General features: G+C 43.7%; 1 protein-coding gene across 3 annotated transcripts in view; it reads right to left on the bottom strand.

The window, feature by feature from the left end:
- The window catches only part of PIGG (phosphatidylinositol glycan anchor biosynthesis class G), a 51,863-nt gene that overhangs the window by 19,554 nt on the left and 16,775 nt on the right, over nt 1–15,534 (bottom strand). For 2 of the 3 annotated variants that reach the window (XM_053370389.1, XM_053370387.1), the window contains exons 8-10: nt 14,105–14,383; nt 8,966–9,420; nt 5,911–6,102 (exon numbers count right to left, since the gene is read on the bottom strand). In XM_053370389.1, the coding sequence (XP_053226364.1) occupies nt 5,911–6,102; nt 8,966–9,420; nt 14,105–14,383 (926 nt within the window). The remainder of the gene's footprint in view (nt 1–5,910; nt 6,103–8,965; nt 9,421–14,104; nt 14,384–15,534) is intronic. The other variant, XR_008328146.1, reaches the window with a different exon arrangement.

Raw genomic sequence — 15,534 nt, 5'->3', positions numbered from 1 at the left:
TGAATTTGAAGGCAATCAGACCCCTGCTGAACTCCTTCAAATACCTCAAGAGGGATGGGAGGGCTAAAAATAAGGGGAAGGTGTTGACGGGCTGATTTCCACTATTCACATGCCTTTTGAACATCAGCAGGAATTGGATTTTTGTACACAACCGGGGTGCATAAAGGACCTGTTATTCTGTAAACCACCATTACCTGATGAATTGCACTTTCTAATGGTTTTGGGGGATCGGAGCAAGAAAAGGCGAGAGAAGCCGGAGCTTTAAACAACTAGACTTAAAATCACACGCTGGTTTCAACGATGGCTGCAGCCAAACCCATTACACCCAGGGGCTTTCAAACTTTTTATTGCAATAAAAACTTTGGCTTATCTGCTGAGGAAACCTGTATATCTGCCATGGAACTGCCAGCATGTCCTAGGCTCCCATTGCACTCATGAGGAGCACTGAAGAGGCCTGGTACGCCTCAGTGGGGCGTGTCCAGAACTCACCTGAACAACGTCCTGTACCTGCACACTGAAAGGAAGTAGAAATAATGCTAACATTCAAAGCATCTCATCCGCCACTAGGGCTGTGCGATAAATTGCCATACCTTTGAATTGTAATCAGATGTAGGTTTGATGAGGCCCTAAGCTACTGAAGGTAATGGGGCCTTTATATGTCCAGCTGTCCTTTGTCAACAACAAATTGTCGCTGTTTTTTGTGTTGAATATATGCTATATGGTAATTTATGGACCTAATAGGTATCTAAAGCCATTTGCACATAACAAAATAGATATTTTATCAAAATAAGTGTTGAACTGAAATACAATTAAGAAAAAGTATATTAACAGTGAAATACAATTAAGAAGAAGTATATTAATAATGAAATAATTATTAAGCTCTAACTGTATACAGGTTCTATTTTATTTGTTTTTTATCTTATATTTTGGAAATGTACATCCAGGTTTGTTTTTTCTTTAAAAAATTTGGGGGGCCCAAGAGAGTGGGGCCCTAAGCTATAGCTTGTTTAGCTTAAACGTAAATCCGGCACTGATTGTAATAACATCATGATAAGCGTTTCAACAAGGCAACATACTGGTGAACAAAAGCTGGACAGCTTTGCGGGGGTAAGCACACCTGAACTTTACAGATACAGTGGTACCTTGTTTTGAGTCCGGGATCCGTTCCGGAGCCCCGGACGCTCGACGAAAAGGACACTCTGCGCGAACACACACAGAGCGGTTTGTGCTTCTGCGCATGCGGCAAACCTGGAAGTAACCCGCTCCACTACTTCCGGGTTTGCTGCAGACGTTCACCAAAATGGACGCTCAACTACTGTACTTTGAAGAGTTTGCAGGCTTTGTTTGCTCTCTCCCTCCACCTTCCTAAAACACACACACACACACTGATAAATAAGGATAGAAGCCCGAGGCTGCAGCCAATTTTAACCCCTCGCAAGCACACAAACCAACTCTTTCAGAAGAACTTCCTGCTCTCAAAAACTCTCAAGAGCTCAGCTAATTATGCAGAGGCTGCTAACAGGCAAAGTAAACAGGGAATGTAAACAAAAAACTGGAAAGCGCTCCCTACCGGTAAAAAATAAACGGAGGAAGTGTTTTGGTTTTTATTTCCCCCCTAAATAGCTTTCCTCCATGTTAAAAAGGAAGGTTCTTTGTTTGGTTGGTTGGCTTTAACGGATTTTAGTATTGCCTTTTTATACTATGGCAATTCCCCCTGGGACGTTGGTGATGAAGGGCGGGTAGGGAATATATATATGTGTGTGTATATGCATATATATGTGTGTGTGTATCCTGAATCTTGCTCAGTTAGCAAGCTCCATTATCTTTAAGGCACCTTCACAGCTCCAGTTGATAGCATAACATTTCTCTGGCATTATCGCAAGAGATCTTGAACACCACTGTATTACCAAAGACCGGCAATTTAAGCAAATTACAAAAAGGTCCCTTTCCAACTGTACAATTCTATGATAAGAGATTTTTTTTTAAAAAAAACAACATTATATTTCAGTCTATGATAATTGGAATTAAAATGCTGATTGCACTTAAGCTGTCAGAAGCAGGTTTTTAGTAGGCATTTCAAAAAGAAGTTATTCACTACTCTAATTGCATTAAAAAATACCCTCTCGTTTCAATTGAAGCAGTTATAACTTTTCTGTTCTGTTTCAAGAAAGAAAGAAAAACATTTGACCCTAAGGAACATCCACCAGAAAGTTAAAGTAAACTATGCCACTAGTAAATCAACCCATATAAACAAATGTGTCATTTAAATGAAGGGTTGCATCCAACTAAGTCCTACTCAGAGTAGACCAACTGGAATTAATTGGCCTATTTTTATGAGTTGGATACAATCCTATATTAAACAGCTAACTGAGTTCCACTTTCTATTATCAGAGTTGAATACCTTTTATATCAATATGCTGCAAATCTTACATAACAGAGACTTAAACTTTCTGAAAATGTTGAAGTCATTATTTTTTTTAAAGGACCTATTGGTTTCTCTCTCTTCTTCATCCATCCCTGCCAAAACAAGTTTGGGAGAGGAACTGAAATATATGCAATATTTAACATTCTCATAAACCCTACCTTTATTTTATGGCTTTATCAGTATAAAATGTATTATTTATAAAGTATACCATTTGCTGTGTTTATGAAATTCACAAAGCAGTCCTACGCATGCTTGCTAGGAAGTAAAACCCATTCTGTTTAGTGAAGTTCTCCCACGATAAGCACACAAAGAATTGCAGCCTCAAAAAGTATGCCTCTGTTCTGTAGAAGCAAAATTACTAATATATGATCAAATACTAGAGAAAGCTGCAAAGTGCTTTGCCCTATGGTACCTTAAGTACACATATCTTAAGCATTTGTCATCTGATAAGTTGAATGCCCTGAGATCTATGGATGAAGGGGATGTATACCAATTTAATAAATCATCATAATGATAATAAGTTGGGGAAAATAAATGTTGAAAACAGAAAGTAGAAATTTTGTTATTGACAAGAGAAAGTGTACTATTTGGAAGAATGGTCTCACACAGTCATAATGTTGATGACTTGCTGCATATTTAGATAGGTAAAACTTTTGCAGGACAGTCGTACCTTGGATACTGAATGCCCTGGAACTTGGACCTTTTGGCTCCCGAATGCCACAAACCCGGAAGTGATTGTTCCAGTTTGTGAATGTTCTTTTGGAACCCAAATGTCTGACGGGGCTTCCATGGCTTCTGATTGGATGCAGGAGCTTCCTGCAGCCAATCAGAAGCCACGATTTGGTTTTCGAATGTTTTGGAAGTCGAACGGACTTCCGGAATGAATTCCATTCTACTTCCAAGGTATGACTGTATTATATTTGAGGGGTGTATATGTTGTTACAGAAAACACAGAAATCATCACTTTCTAATGTTGTAGATCATTTTACATAAAACTTCAGAGTATACATTTTAAAGCAAGTAAAACCTTGTCTTAAAAAAGCACGTTATTCATTTCAAAGTATTTTATAGCGATTCCTTTTCAGTATTCCCCCAAGTGAAAATAAAATTCAGAGGGGAAATGGCATGTACCCAAATAACACTCACCCACCCAATTCCCAGGTCTTCACACCTTTGTATACCCATATTCTTCCCTTGATCCAAACTCCACCTGTCTTGCCCATAAACCACCTGAGCACAACTATGCTGGTTTTATGAATCAAGCAAAATCAGGCAAAAGGACAGGGAAATGCTGTACATGCAACTGGTGCAAATAACTTACTGGGGATGAGAAAAGGCTACATTTGGCCGTGTCACCAGAGACAAGGACCTCCACAAACCACAAGTCCAAGTTACTTTTAAAAATCTTACTTGCTTCATAAATGAAGAGACCACCAATTAGTTGCAGGGGAAACATCAATTCAACCACCTCTCCTTAAAAGTTACAGGAATGCATCCTAGTGTTCTAGTTCGTACATGTAGCTACAAACACTCTCGAGATTTCTAGCTATTAAAATGAGTGCTCTCATTGACGTTCAGAAGCAGAAGTTTCTTGCTGTATTTTTAATGAACTTATTTATAGGCCAACTTTTGGGGTGTAGTCCAGTCAAGGAGGCATACATTTTAGTGTGTGTGTGTGTGTGTGTGTGTGTATGCATGTGTGTGTGTGTGTATATATATATATATATATATATATATATATATATGCGTGTGTGTGTGTATATGTGTGTGTGTGTGTGTGTGTGTGTGTGTGTAGATATATATACACACACACACACAGACACACACACATGTATGTATGTGTGTGTGTGTGTGTGTGTGTGTGTGTATATATGTATATACAGTGGTACCTCGGGTTACATACGCTTCAGGTTACAGACTCCACTAACCCAGAAATAGTACCTCGGGTTAAAAACTTTGCTTCAGGATGAGAACAGAAATCGTGCTCTGGCGGTGCAGCGTTAGCAGGAGGCCCCATTAGCTAAAGTGCTGCTTCAGGTTAAGAACAGTTTCAGGTTAAGAACGGACCTCTGGAACGAATTAAATACTTAACCCCAGGTAGGTACCACTGTATAAAAAACACTAGACAATTTTAAATGACAACAGTACAAAATGATTATAATATAGCAACCCAGTTAAAGATGCATTTTAAAAAAGAGTTGTTGTACCTCAGAAGCCTCAGATCACATGCCTCTAAACTGCTCTTCACACTGTAATGGCGATATTAAGCCATCAGCTTTAAGGGAGGAAGAGTCACACACGGAACCTGCAGCTTTGAAAGTTCAGCGGATTATGCTTCCGGCTTAGAAGCCCCCAAAGACATTTGTGAAAGAGCAGGTGGCTGCAACTAGGAAACGGAGAGATTTGTGGAACCTTGCTTTCAAACTGATCCCCAACTATCCCTCGAGTTGTCGTTTAACACTCAGCTGGTCGCCTGCAATGAGCCAACCATGTATCTCCAAGCCGACTAGGTGTCTCCTCATCCCCACAGTGCATTATAGAATCACAGAATTGTAGAGTTGTAAGGGACCTGATGTTTACTCCTTCCTTGTAACATGAAGCCATTGGTTCGAGTCCTACCCTCCAGAGCAGGAGAAAAAAAGCTTAGCTCCATCTTCCATGTGACAGCCCTTGAGATATTTGAAGATGCCTATCTCCTCTAATTGTGAATTATAATATTTCATTTATTATAATTATTACTCGAATTAATTGAATTATTTGAATAAATATTTGAATTATAATAATTCAAATTCTAATTTGAATTATGGTGCTGGAGGAGACTCTTGAGAGTCCCATGGACTGCAAGAAGATCAAACCTCTCCATTCTGAAGGAAATCAGCCCTGAGTGCTCACTGGAAGGACAGATCGTGAAGCTGAGGCTCCAATACTCTGGCCACCTCATGAGAAGAAAAGACTCCCTGGAAAAGACCCTGATGTTGCGAAAGATAGAGGGCACAAGGAGAAGGGGACGACAGAGAACGAGATGGTTGGACAGTGTTTGTGAAGCTACCAGCTTGAGTTTGACCAAACTGCGGGAGCCAGTGGAAGACAGGAGTGCCTGGTGTGCTCTGGTCCATGGGGTCACGAAGAGTTGGACACGATTAAACGACAACAACATCTCCTCTAAACATACCCAGGTTCCTCAACTACTGCTCATAAGGCTTGGTTTCCAGACCCTTGATCATCTTGGTTGCCCTCCTCTGCACACATTCCAGCTTGTCCATTTCCTTCTTAAATTGCGGTGCCCAGAACCAGACACAGTATTGATGGTGTGGTCTGACCAAGGCAGAACAGTCTTACAGAGGCTTCCCATTTGGCAATGGTCCCTGGCAAGCTGCAAAAGCTCTTAAGGCTCATGCCCAAACCAACACACCGCTCGCTCATATAACATTTCCTTTTAGACCTCGCAGTGTTAAGTACATTTACATAGCTGCTAATGAACTTACTTTGAAATATCTTTGCTGTCTCGTTGCCATGGAAATTCCACATTTCCAATGGCTGCCCGGTAACTGTACACTCCCAAGAGTCCAAGTGCCATTGCTATTTTTGAAACCAGAGAACATCTCCGCTGCACAAGAATAAAAATCATAACTAAAGATACAGATGCCACGAGAGAAAGTTCAGCTTTATGTTCAGAACTGCAAAAACACAAGAATAATTTCAATTAGATCCATTTTAACAGATTCAGCTACTGCAAGTTCATTTTTTGAAATTGTTGGCTGGTTGGACCTGTATTAAAGTTGTTTATTGGGAAGGAGGCTAAAGAGTTAACCAGTTTCAACATAAAAACAGCAAATCTCATACCCTGATATATAAGCTTTTGTCTAAATTGCATATTACTTCATTTTGTCACATTGTTCCAGACACTTTTTATTATTAAAAAATGGAATTGCCTCTTGATTACAGCAGAGGAATTATCCCTATCGTAAACCTTAGATACAGATAGATACAGATATAGCTAATTATAACTAGATATATTTGCCCCAGCCAGTGTAAATTATTGGAATTTATTGCCCCATTGGGGGTTTTCCCAACAAAAGGTAATCCAAGGAAGAATTACAGCACAAACCTAACCATGTCTACTCAGAAGTAAGCCCTACTAAATTCAATAGGGTTTACTCACAGGTAAGTGGGTTCAGGATTGCAGCCTTAATACATTTCTTCTGATATCACACATGTGGATCTGCTTGGGGACAATTTTACTACCCTGAGAAAATTGGAATTGTGCTTGGGGTAGTCAAATGTTCCAAGCACCATTTGTAAAAGGGCTTTGCTCCCCCCCCCATCCCTGCTCCAGCAAAAGAGCAGCTTTCTAGCCATTAGGGTTGCAAATATATTCTTCAAAGTGCAGTGCCAACACCTGGTGAAATTTCAGAAGTCACGAGTTCTAGCTCCTTGCCCCTCATCACAATTAGCGGAAGCAGAATATCCAACGCAAAAATAAATAAATTAAAATAGTATCAAGCACAGTGTTATGCAAAACTAGAGAAATCTCACAAACTTGCCTAATTTATACAAGCAACATAATTCAGCTTTTTTTTTTTTTTTTTTTTGCATCAGAGAATTTGGATTGCCTTGGAGCAGAGTTTTCGCTGTATTTTTAGCACGGAGCACAGAGAGCTATTTCTGCCATGGCATTCATTCTGGGTGCCTGGCACCTTCCTCTCCCCCCCTACCTTATTTTTGCACATGAATATAACAAGGAAGTGTCATAGCTCAGTGATAGAACACCGCCCTGACATTCAGAAGGTCCCAATCCTTGGTGTCTCTAGGTAGTGCTGGGATAGACCTTGCCCAAAAACCTGGAGAGCCAGAGTGAGGTTGTGTAAACCAATGGTAGGAGTCAGTATCAGGCAGCTTCACTGCAGATTTAGGGTGGGCTGCTACACAACGGCAGCTGACACTTAAGCCTTTTCGGCTTGCTTTAAAAATCTTATTTCACAGGCCAAGCGAGTCCGTTGGAAAGAAGTCTGTAGTTAAGGATCGGCAAGTTATGTCAGAAAGCATCATATTTCCACCCAAGAGCAGGTAACTGTTTCCTAGATGCAAAAGGAAACTTTCTTTTTAAAAAGAAAGCAAGCAGATGCAAAGGAAGATTGTTCCAGTCTTTTGCAAAGCATCAAACAGATACAACTGCACTGCAGGGGGCTGAACTAGATCAGGGTTTCTCAAACTTGGATCTCCAGTGGTTTTTGGACTACAACTCCCATCATCCCAAGCTAGCAGGACCCATGGTCAGTGATGATGGGAACTGTAGTTAAAAAAAAACAGCTGGAGATCCAAGTTTGGGAAACACTGGAATAGATGATCCTTTGGGTTGCTTCGAACTCTGCAATTCTATGAATCTAACTACCAAGCAGAGCTAGAGCAGCAGGAACCAGGAAGCCGCCAGTTCTAATCTGGCCTCTGTCGTGAACTCATTTAAGTAATACACCACACTATTCAGGCTCAGCACCCCATTGGCTAACTGGAGATAGAAAGGAAAGTCATGGGGAAGACTAGCCTGGCCCAGCGTTTCTCAAATTTGGAGTCCTCAGCTGTTGTTGGACTAGCCATTCCTAGGCCCTGAACTTCATCCACCCATTCATTCTAGAGCAGCCTTTCTCAACCTGTGGGTCCCCAGATGGTGTTGAACTACAACTCCCATCACCCCTAGCTAGCAAGGCTAGAGCTCAGGGATGAGGGGAGTTGTAGTCCAACAACATCTGGGGACCCACAGGTTGAGAACCGCTGTAGAGACTGGCATAGAGGCTGCTTTGACCATGAGCGGGCAGGCACCACCCTGGCCTAGGCGCCAGGATTTTCATAAGATGGCGCTTGTTCTGACTGTGACGCCGGTGGTGAAGCTGTGCCTTGATTTGTAGAACAAAGGCATTTTGAGGGGTCAGACAAAACCCGCAGCAATTTCCAAAGTGGTCTGTAGAGTGCGGGGTGGAGGGGTGGGGTGAAGTAACAGTGCTCCACAGCCAAAGTCTGTTGCTCCATGGCTTCAGAGGTAAGGGAACCTCCAGCCACATTCCAAATGATATTGGAATCCCTCCGCATTGTCATTAACCCAGAAAACTATGGGGTTGCCATCTTCCTCCCTGGAAGAGCGAAAGTGCACAGAGGAAGAACATTCCACTGCCAAATTTTCAAAAACTGCATAACCTTTTCAGAGCCTTTGAGTGACGCAGGGTAGATGGCTGACCTACGTTCCACTGTTTTGGAGGTTACCAAGAAAACATGAGGAAACCTTCCAAGGCATGGCATGAAACACAAATGATTACAAATACTAGCTAATAAAGCTGCAAGATCCATAAAGTATCAATAGCTTGTGGCCCAAAAGAAAGACCTTTTGTTATGCTTCCCTACATAATAATAGGGTTTTTTTAATACCCTGCCTATCTGGTGGGGTTTCCCCAGCCACTCTACACCTCCCTGCAGGTGAATTGCCATGTACAAGCCTTAATCCATCACCCATCCTGCCAAAAACAAATACAGAGCAATTCAAATACGCACCTTGTCAACCAGTGGCCAAAATCTGGCTTGTGAGCCCACTGAACCCCAGTCTGATTTAGCGAGCGAAGCAGACGGCAGCAAACGAGGACAACCCATGGAGTGGCCAACGCCATCCACTTCTCGGAGCCCCTTGTGCTCTCAGAGTTGGCAGCCTTGCCCGTTTTGGGGACATCCTGTAGGTAGCCAGCATCATCCCTGTGGTGGTGGGCTCCCTTGACTTCTTCAGGGTTTGCTTTGGCTGAAGAGGGAAGCTGAAGATCGCAGTCTTTAGCCAAGAAATAGTGCCTGCAGGTCTCCTGGCAGAGGGCGAGGCAGAGGGTACTGACCAGGAAGTACCACGTTTGGTGCTCCTCTTCAATGAAGCTGCTGGCGCCCAGACTTGACACATGGCCAACGGTGCCTGCCAGGATAAGCACGTCAAATTCAGACCAGCTGGAAGTAGCGGCAGCTGGATTCTGTGAAGAGGGGAGGGAGAAAAATGTGTTGGCGATATAATCTGGAAAGAATCCAATGCATCATTAGAGCCCGCCGGCATATAAAATTGCATACATTGGCTTCTTCAACGACAACGGTATTTTTGTTACGTTTTATGTAATTCTCCTACATTCCTAGCCCAAAACAAGGTTAATTTCAGCATAATTCAGAGTTGCTGTCAACATTCGGTTAATTGTGCCATTGAAACGGCTGCGCGTTCTCTTTCAAGGAGTGTGCAGGGCTCCTCTCTGAATAACCGGCATTACCATGTAAAGTTCGCATTGTCTCTCTAGCCACGCGACTGAGTATGAAGTGCCTCAATGTGGAACTAAAAATAGAAAATCTTTTCGCAATCAGAAAATTCTAAAGGAGGTAAGTAGGGAGCCGTTTCTCTGATCTCTTTAAATCTACCCATTTTCCAGCGTGTTGCAATGCAAGGGAAAAAACCCAACCATCTACAGTTGTTCATTTAGCTTCGCAGCTGCAGCAAGAATAATATTGATCCGCTGGTTATTGCATTGCTCATACTAAAGCTATGGGTTTATTTCCTAAGAAGCCGCCAGGCAAGGCTACCTCGGAAATGGCTATTTTATATGTTAATTGCTGCAGAGTAACCCGGTTTAAGGATAGCTCTTCAGAAATCCTTGAGTGCACCCTTTTTTAGCAAAATGAAGTTCACTTAGCACAGTGTTTCTCAAATTTGGGTCCCCAGTGGTTGTTGGACTACAACTCCTATCGTTCCTGACTAGCTAGGGATGATGGGAGTTGTAGTCCCAAGTTTGAGAAACACTGGCTTAGCTCTACAAAAAACAAAACAACTCTGGAAAAGTGCAGTCAAGTAAAATAAAGGGATATCATCTGAACACTAGTAAGACATGCAGAGAGAAGTATATAAAAAATATCCAGCCATTCAGTTGACCAAAGTCATAGACTTCAATGCTGTATGTTAGGCCTCTCAGTGCTTGAAATGATCTTGATGTATATATGGGAAATAGAAAGACTGACTTGCTTATTCAGTTACTGCTCCAGTCCATGCATTCAATGTAATCAGTTTCGACTGCCGGAAGGTATCAGGAATAATAACTCTTTCACTACGGGTATATCAAAGAATATTTGCCACCTACGCTCAGACTGTCTATAGCAGCCTTCATCAAGCAGATGTTTTGGACCATAACTCGCCATCAGACCCAAGTTAGCATGGCTTTGCTGGCTGCAACTGGTGAGGGTTGTAGTTCAAAACATCTGAGGGCACCAGGTTGCTGAAGGCTGCTCTTTGGGCATACCACTTAAAGCCCTCCTTTTTAAAACTTAAAGCTCATAATGAAACATCAAGCATAATTATTTTTACTGGAGATGACCACCTTGAATCCCTCAGCTTGGGAGGGGGTAAATGGTTCCCACTTGTGGCAAGTCAGTTTTATTTATTTATTAAGCAGTATGGTTTTCCCAGTAGTGATGTATGGAAGTGAGAGCTGGACCATCAAGAAGGCTGGTCGCCAAAGAATAAATGCTTTTGAATTATGGTGTTGGACGAGACTCTTGAGAGTCCCATGGACTGCAAGAAGATCAAACCTATCCATTCTTAAGGAAATCAGCCCTGAGTGCTCACTGGAAGGACAGATCCTGAAGCTGAGGCTCCAATACTTTGGCCACCTCATGAGAAGAGAAGACTCCCTGGAAAAGACCCTGATGTTGGGAAAGATGGAGGGCACAAGGAGAAGGGGATGACAGAGGACGAGATGGTTGGACAGTGTTCTCGAAGCTACCAGCTTGAGTTTGACCAAACTGCAGGAGGCAGTAGAAAACAGGAGTGCCTGGCGTTGTCTGGTCCAGGGGGTCACGAAGAGTCGGACACGACTAAACAACAACAACAATAGTTTTCTATGCATAAGCAGTATAGATAAGTGTGATGGGATGGTGAGCTGCTTGTGCGTAAAATCCTAGTCCCTCAGAGTTTGGCTAAGTCCACAACCCTCTGTCTGTGACGGAGCTCCTTAAGCATGGCTCCATCAGTCGCTCGTAGAATCAGACAGTGGGCGTTTACGGAACTTCTTCCAGCATAAAAGTTCCTTAACGGAAACGCGTCTTCTGGACTCTCGGCGTGACAGTTTCCGGCGAGGAGTAGGTGTCCCTATGGGAGGTCCTGAAACCTCCCCACTATTTTCACTGGAAGTGTCTCTGAGCCCTCCCTCCGACTCACTTTCCCTTGGAACTGCTCCACCTCTCCCCCTGCTGGTTCCCTCCCCAGCTGAATAGTCTCTCTCAGCCTCTGTGAGCCCTTTCACCTCCTGCTTCTCCGATGGCAGTTCCCTGACAATAAGTTTTCAGCAGATGCATAAATATCAGCACGGAAGAAGTCTGCTGAATTTCTATTGGCAGAGCATTGTGCAGGGCAGGCAGGGCCAATGACACTAAAGGCTCAGCTCCCTTTTGCTGGCAGATAAGCCTTGCCAACTCAGGAGATGACGAACCATGCTCTGGCAGATGAACTAGGCAGCTGAGCTGGAAGGTAAGGTTTCAAACAGTTCCTACCCTGGACCTAAGTTGTTCAGGGCTTTGTAAATTAATACTAGAACCTTGAACATGACTCTGGAGTCAATGGGAAGCCAAGTGCAGATGTTTTAACCGGGGCGTCACGTCATTGGCCATGTGCCCCCCCCCTCAGCAATCTGGCCATCAGATTCGCCACCAACTGGAGCTTTTAAGCTAGGCCCCCAGGGAACGCATTGCAGTAATCCAGCCTTGTGGTTACCAGCACATGGATTACAGTGGTCAGCCAGAGGCAAATCAACCAATTCAATGTACGTTAAGGTGCTGATGGAAGTCCAAAAAAACTGTATAAGAAGTGAAGTTCTGTTGTATGATTGATAATCAATATGCTAAAATTAATAAAAATTATTATATTAAAAAAAATGCTTGTATGCCCTTTCTCCTACTCAGTTTCCATACAGTGGTACCTCTAGTTGCGGATTTAATCCGTTTTGGGGTGCCATTCGCACCCCGAAAAGTCCGCAACTAGAGCACCTCTTCTGTGCATGTGTGCAGCACAATTGAGCGCTTCTGCACGTGCACAAAGCATGCAGGTCGCTTCTGCGCGTGCACCAAGCACGCAGATTGCTTCCGCACATGCACAGGCAGCGAACCTGGAAGTAAGCCCTTCCAGGTTTGCCACGTTCGTAAGCTGAAAGTCCGTAACAAGAGCGGAATGCAACACGAGGTATGACTGTATTATCAAAACCTCAATGTTAAGATTCTGAAGGAGTGCACAAGGTTAACCTACAAGTCAAGGGAAGTTACCACTCGCTGTTAACCTAAAGCTAATCTTTAATGCTTTCTTTTCAGTCTCTCATACAGCGATGCCACCGGAACCAAAGTAGCTTTGAAAGGTTTGCTCATAAACTCACAGCTGTACTGATTTTGGTGCTCACCAATTCCATCATCCTCACCAATTCTAAGCTAAGGTTCCCCATGGCTTGCACACTTCTGCCCACATACATAAACTGGTCAAAAAAAGGCATTCGAGTCAAAGGGAGGGGCTTAATTTCCTTCGCGTGCTTCCCCTTTTTCTGTGCTAGTTTTTCCCCGTCACAATTTTATGCCACTTTTATACAAAACTACTGTATTCCCAGAGCACTTTTGCAAGAAACTGCATGTTAAAAAGCAGTTAAACTGAAATCTATAGACGTGACTTCAAAACTAGGGTTTTCATTATCGCTCCAGTATAAAAATCGGATAACATGGATTACTGGGAGAAGCAGCTTTCATGCAGCGGTTTTCAAAGACTAAAAGATGCCCGTTGAAGCTCTGCGGAAGAGCCGAGCCAGCAGCTCCACCACCACTAATCTCCCTGAACTCTGCTCTTAGGCACTGGTAATTTAGTCATTATAACTGAGAGCAGCTTACCTTTCAGGCAGCAATATCACCACTGTGGCAAATCGATGTTTGCAATTCGCCACGCTAAGATCATTTGTAACAGCCTTGGACTGCAAGACCTCACCAACCTAGCATGTTGAGGAGTAGGTGGGTTTAAAAAAATAAAATTAAACAGGCAATGGAAAAGCAAAGAAGTGGGAGTCGTTTAATGTCCAATTCCAGCCTGGGGATGGTGTGGGGAGAGAGACCATCCTATTTAGAATTCCAGGGCATTATGCAACTAACTGTATAGCAGTACGAACACAGTAACAACACCAATGCAATTGTTAGCACGCTTTCTACAAGCTAAAATGCCTGGGACAAAAAGAAACGCTTTTGCTTAGCATGGAAAAGATTGCGACGTAGGTGCCAGGTCAGTTTCATTAAGGAGAACATTGTGGGCTTGTCTGCCTATGAGGGGCTACCAACAGGCAGAAGTGTTGGGGCTGAATATAAATGTGAAGCATGCTGGTGTATGATGTATGCTGTTCCTTGCAAAGGTTTAAAGCAGTGTTCCCCAACCTTAGGTCTCCAGCTGTTTTTGGACTACAACTCCCATCATCCCTCACTAGCAAGACCAGTGGTCAAGGATGATGGGAATTGTAGTCCAAAAACAGCTGGAGACCCGTGTTTGGGAAACACTGGTTTAAGATACCATGTGAAAGGTGTAGTGGTTTTCCAAAGCAACAAGGCACAAGAAAAGCACAGATCCACATTCCCCGGCAGCTTAAATTACATTCCTGTATCTATTACCTTTGCCATTTGTTTGGGGTTCACAAACACCTTTTCCAGGGCAGAGAGAATGACGCAGAGAAGCCCGGAAATCAGCATGATCACTCCAATGGCTGTCAGCCAGGAGAGGCTGCAGAAATAGCACGAGCTCTCCGTTGAAGTGCACACGACGACATGAACCGCACAGAGCATCAGGCATGTCAGATAGAACAGCAGAGAGCACAGTGGGGAGAGGGGCACTTCCAGTTCTGCCCTGCTGCTTAGAGCTTTTGCGGTACTCAAGAGTAGCAGCACCAGCACCTAGGAGGAGAAAACAAGCAAGAACATCCCATGAGAGTCTAGAACTCAAAACTGGTAAAAGGAGCAGCTTTTTGGGTTTTTTGACCATTACGTTTCCATCCTGCCTTTCCTCCAATGGCCTCAAGGGGGCGTATCTGGTCCTCCCCACTGCACACCTCCATTTTGCCCTTTCAACAACCCTGTGAGCTGGGCTAGGCTGAGAGATGGTGAGTGGCTCAAGGTCACCCAGTGGCAATGGCTGAGTGGGGATTTGAACTCCGGTCTACAATGTCTTAGCCCAACACTCTCGTGCCCCTATACCACTCTGGCTCTTTTTTATATTTAGTTAGGGTCCTGCATTATTTCACATTATGCGTGGCGCAAGGAACAGACCAGACCGGCTGACTTCTCAAACTACCTGAGCAAGACAGCGTTTCTCTGCATCTACTGCTCGTGAGCATTTTGGGAGCAAAGGCAAGACTTGCTCTTACAGCGTTTGAGCCGCAGACTCTATGACCAGGATCCGACAGGAAAACACACAAAAAAAATATTTTCCCACGCTCATAAGAGTTTCAGGCTTGGGTCTCTCAAATAGCAGCCCCTTCCCAATGCCATGTAGGAAAACAAAACTTTGGAAACTGCGGAAAGTCTGCAATCCAGCATGGTTTTCGACGCAAATATAGGAAGCGTGGATTTAGCTGGTGAAGCTTTCGCTACTGTCAGAAAAACAGTATTTTTATAAAGGTAAAGGGACCCCTGACCATTAGGTCCACTCGTGACCAACTCTGGGGTTGCGGCGCTCATCTCGCTTTATTGGCCGAGGGAGCCGGCGTACAGCTTCCGGGTCATGTGGCCAGCATGACTGAGCCGCTTCTGGCGAACCAGAGCAGCATACGGAAACACCGTTTACCTTCCCACCAGAGCGGTACCTATTTATCTACTTTCACTTTGACGTGCTTTCAAACTGCTAGGTTGGCAGGAGCAGGGACCGAGCAACGGGAGCTCACCCCGTCACGGGGATTCGAACCGCCGACCTTCTGACCGGCAAGTCCTAGGCTCTGTGGTTTAACCCACAGCGCCACCCACATCCCAGTATTTTTATACTGCCCACATGAAAACCAGAGACAACACATGTAAAGTGCAAGGCCAGGTCAGCAACTTCTGAAGAAACA

This window comes from Podarcis raffonei, chromosome 17, assembly GCF_027172205.1.
Source record: "Podarcis raffonei isolate rPodRaf1 chromosome 17, rPodRaf1.pri, whole genome shotgun sequence".
Taxonomy (NCBI): domain Eukaryota; kingdom Metazoa; phylum Chordata; class Lepidosauria; order Squamata; family Lacertidae; genus Podarcis; species Podarcis raffonei.
The sequence above is the reverse complement of the archived record's forward strand: the minus strand, read 5'-3'. Positions and strand labels throughout refer to the sequence as shown.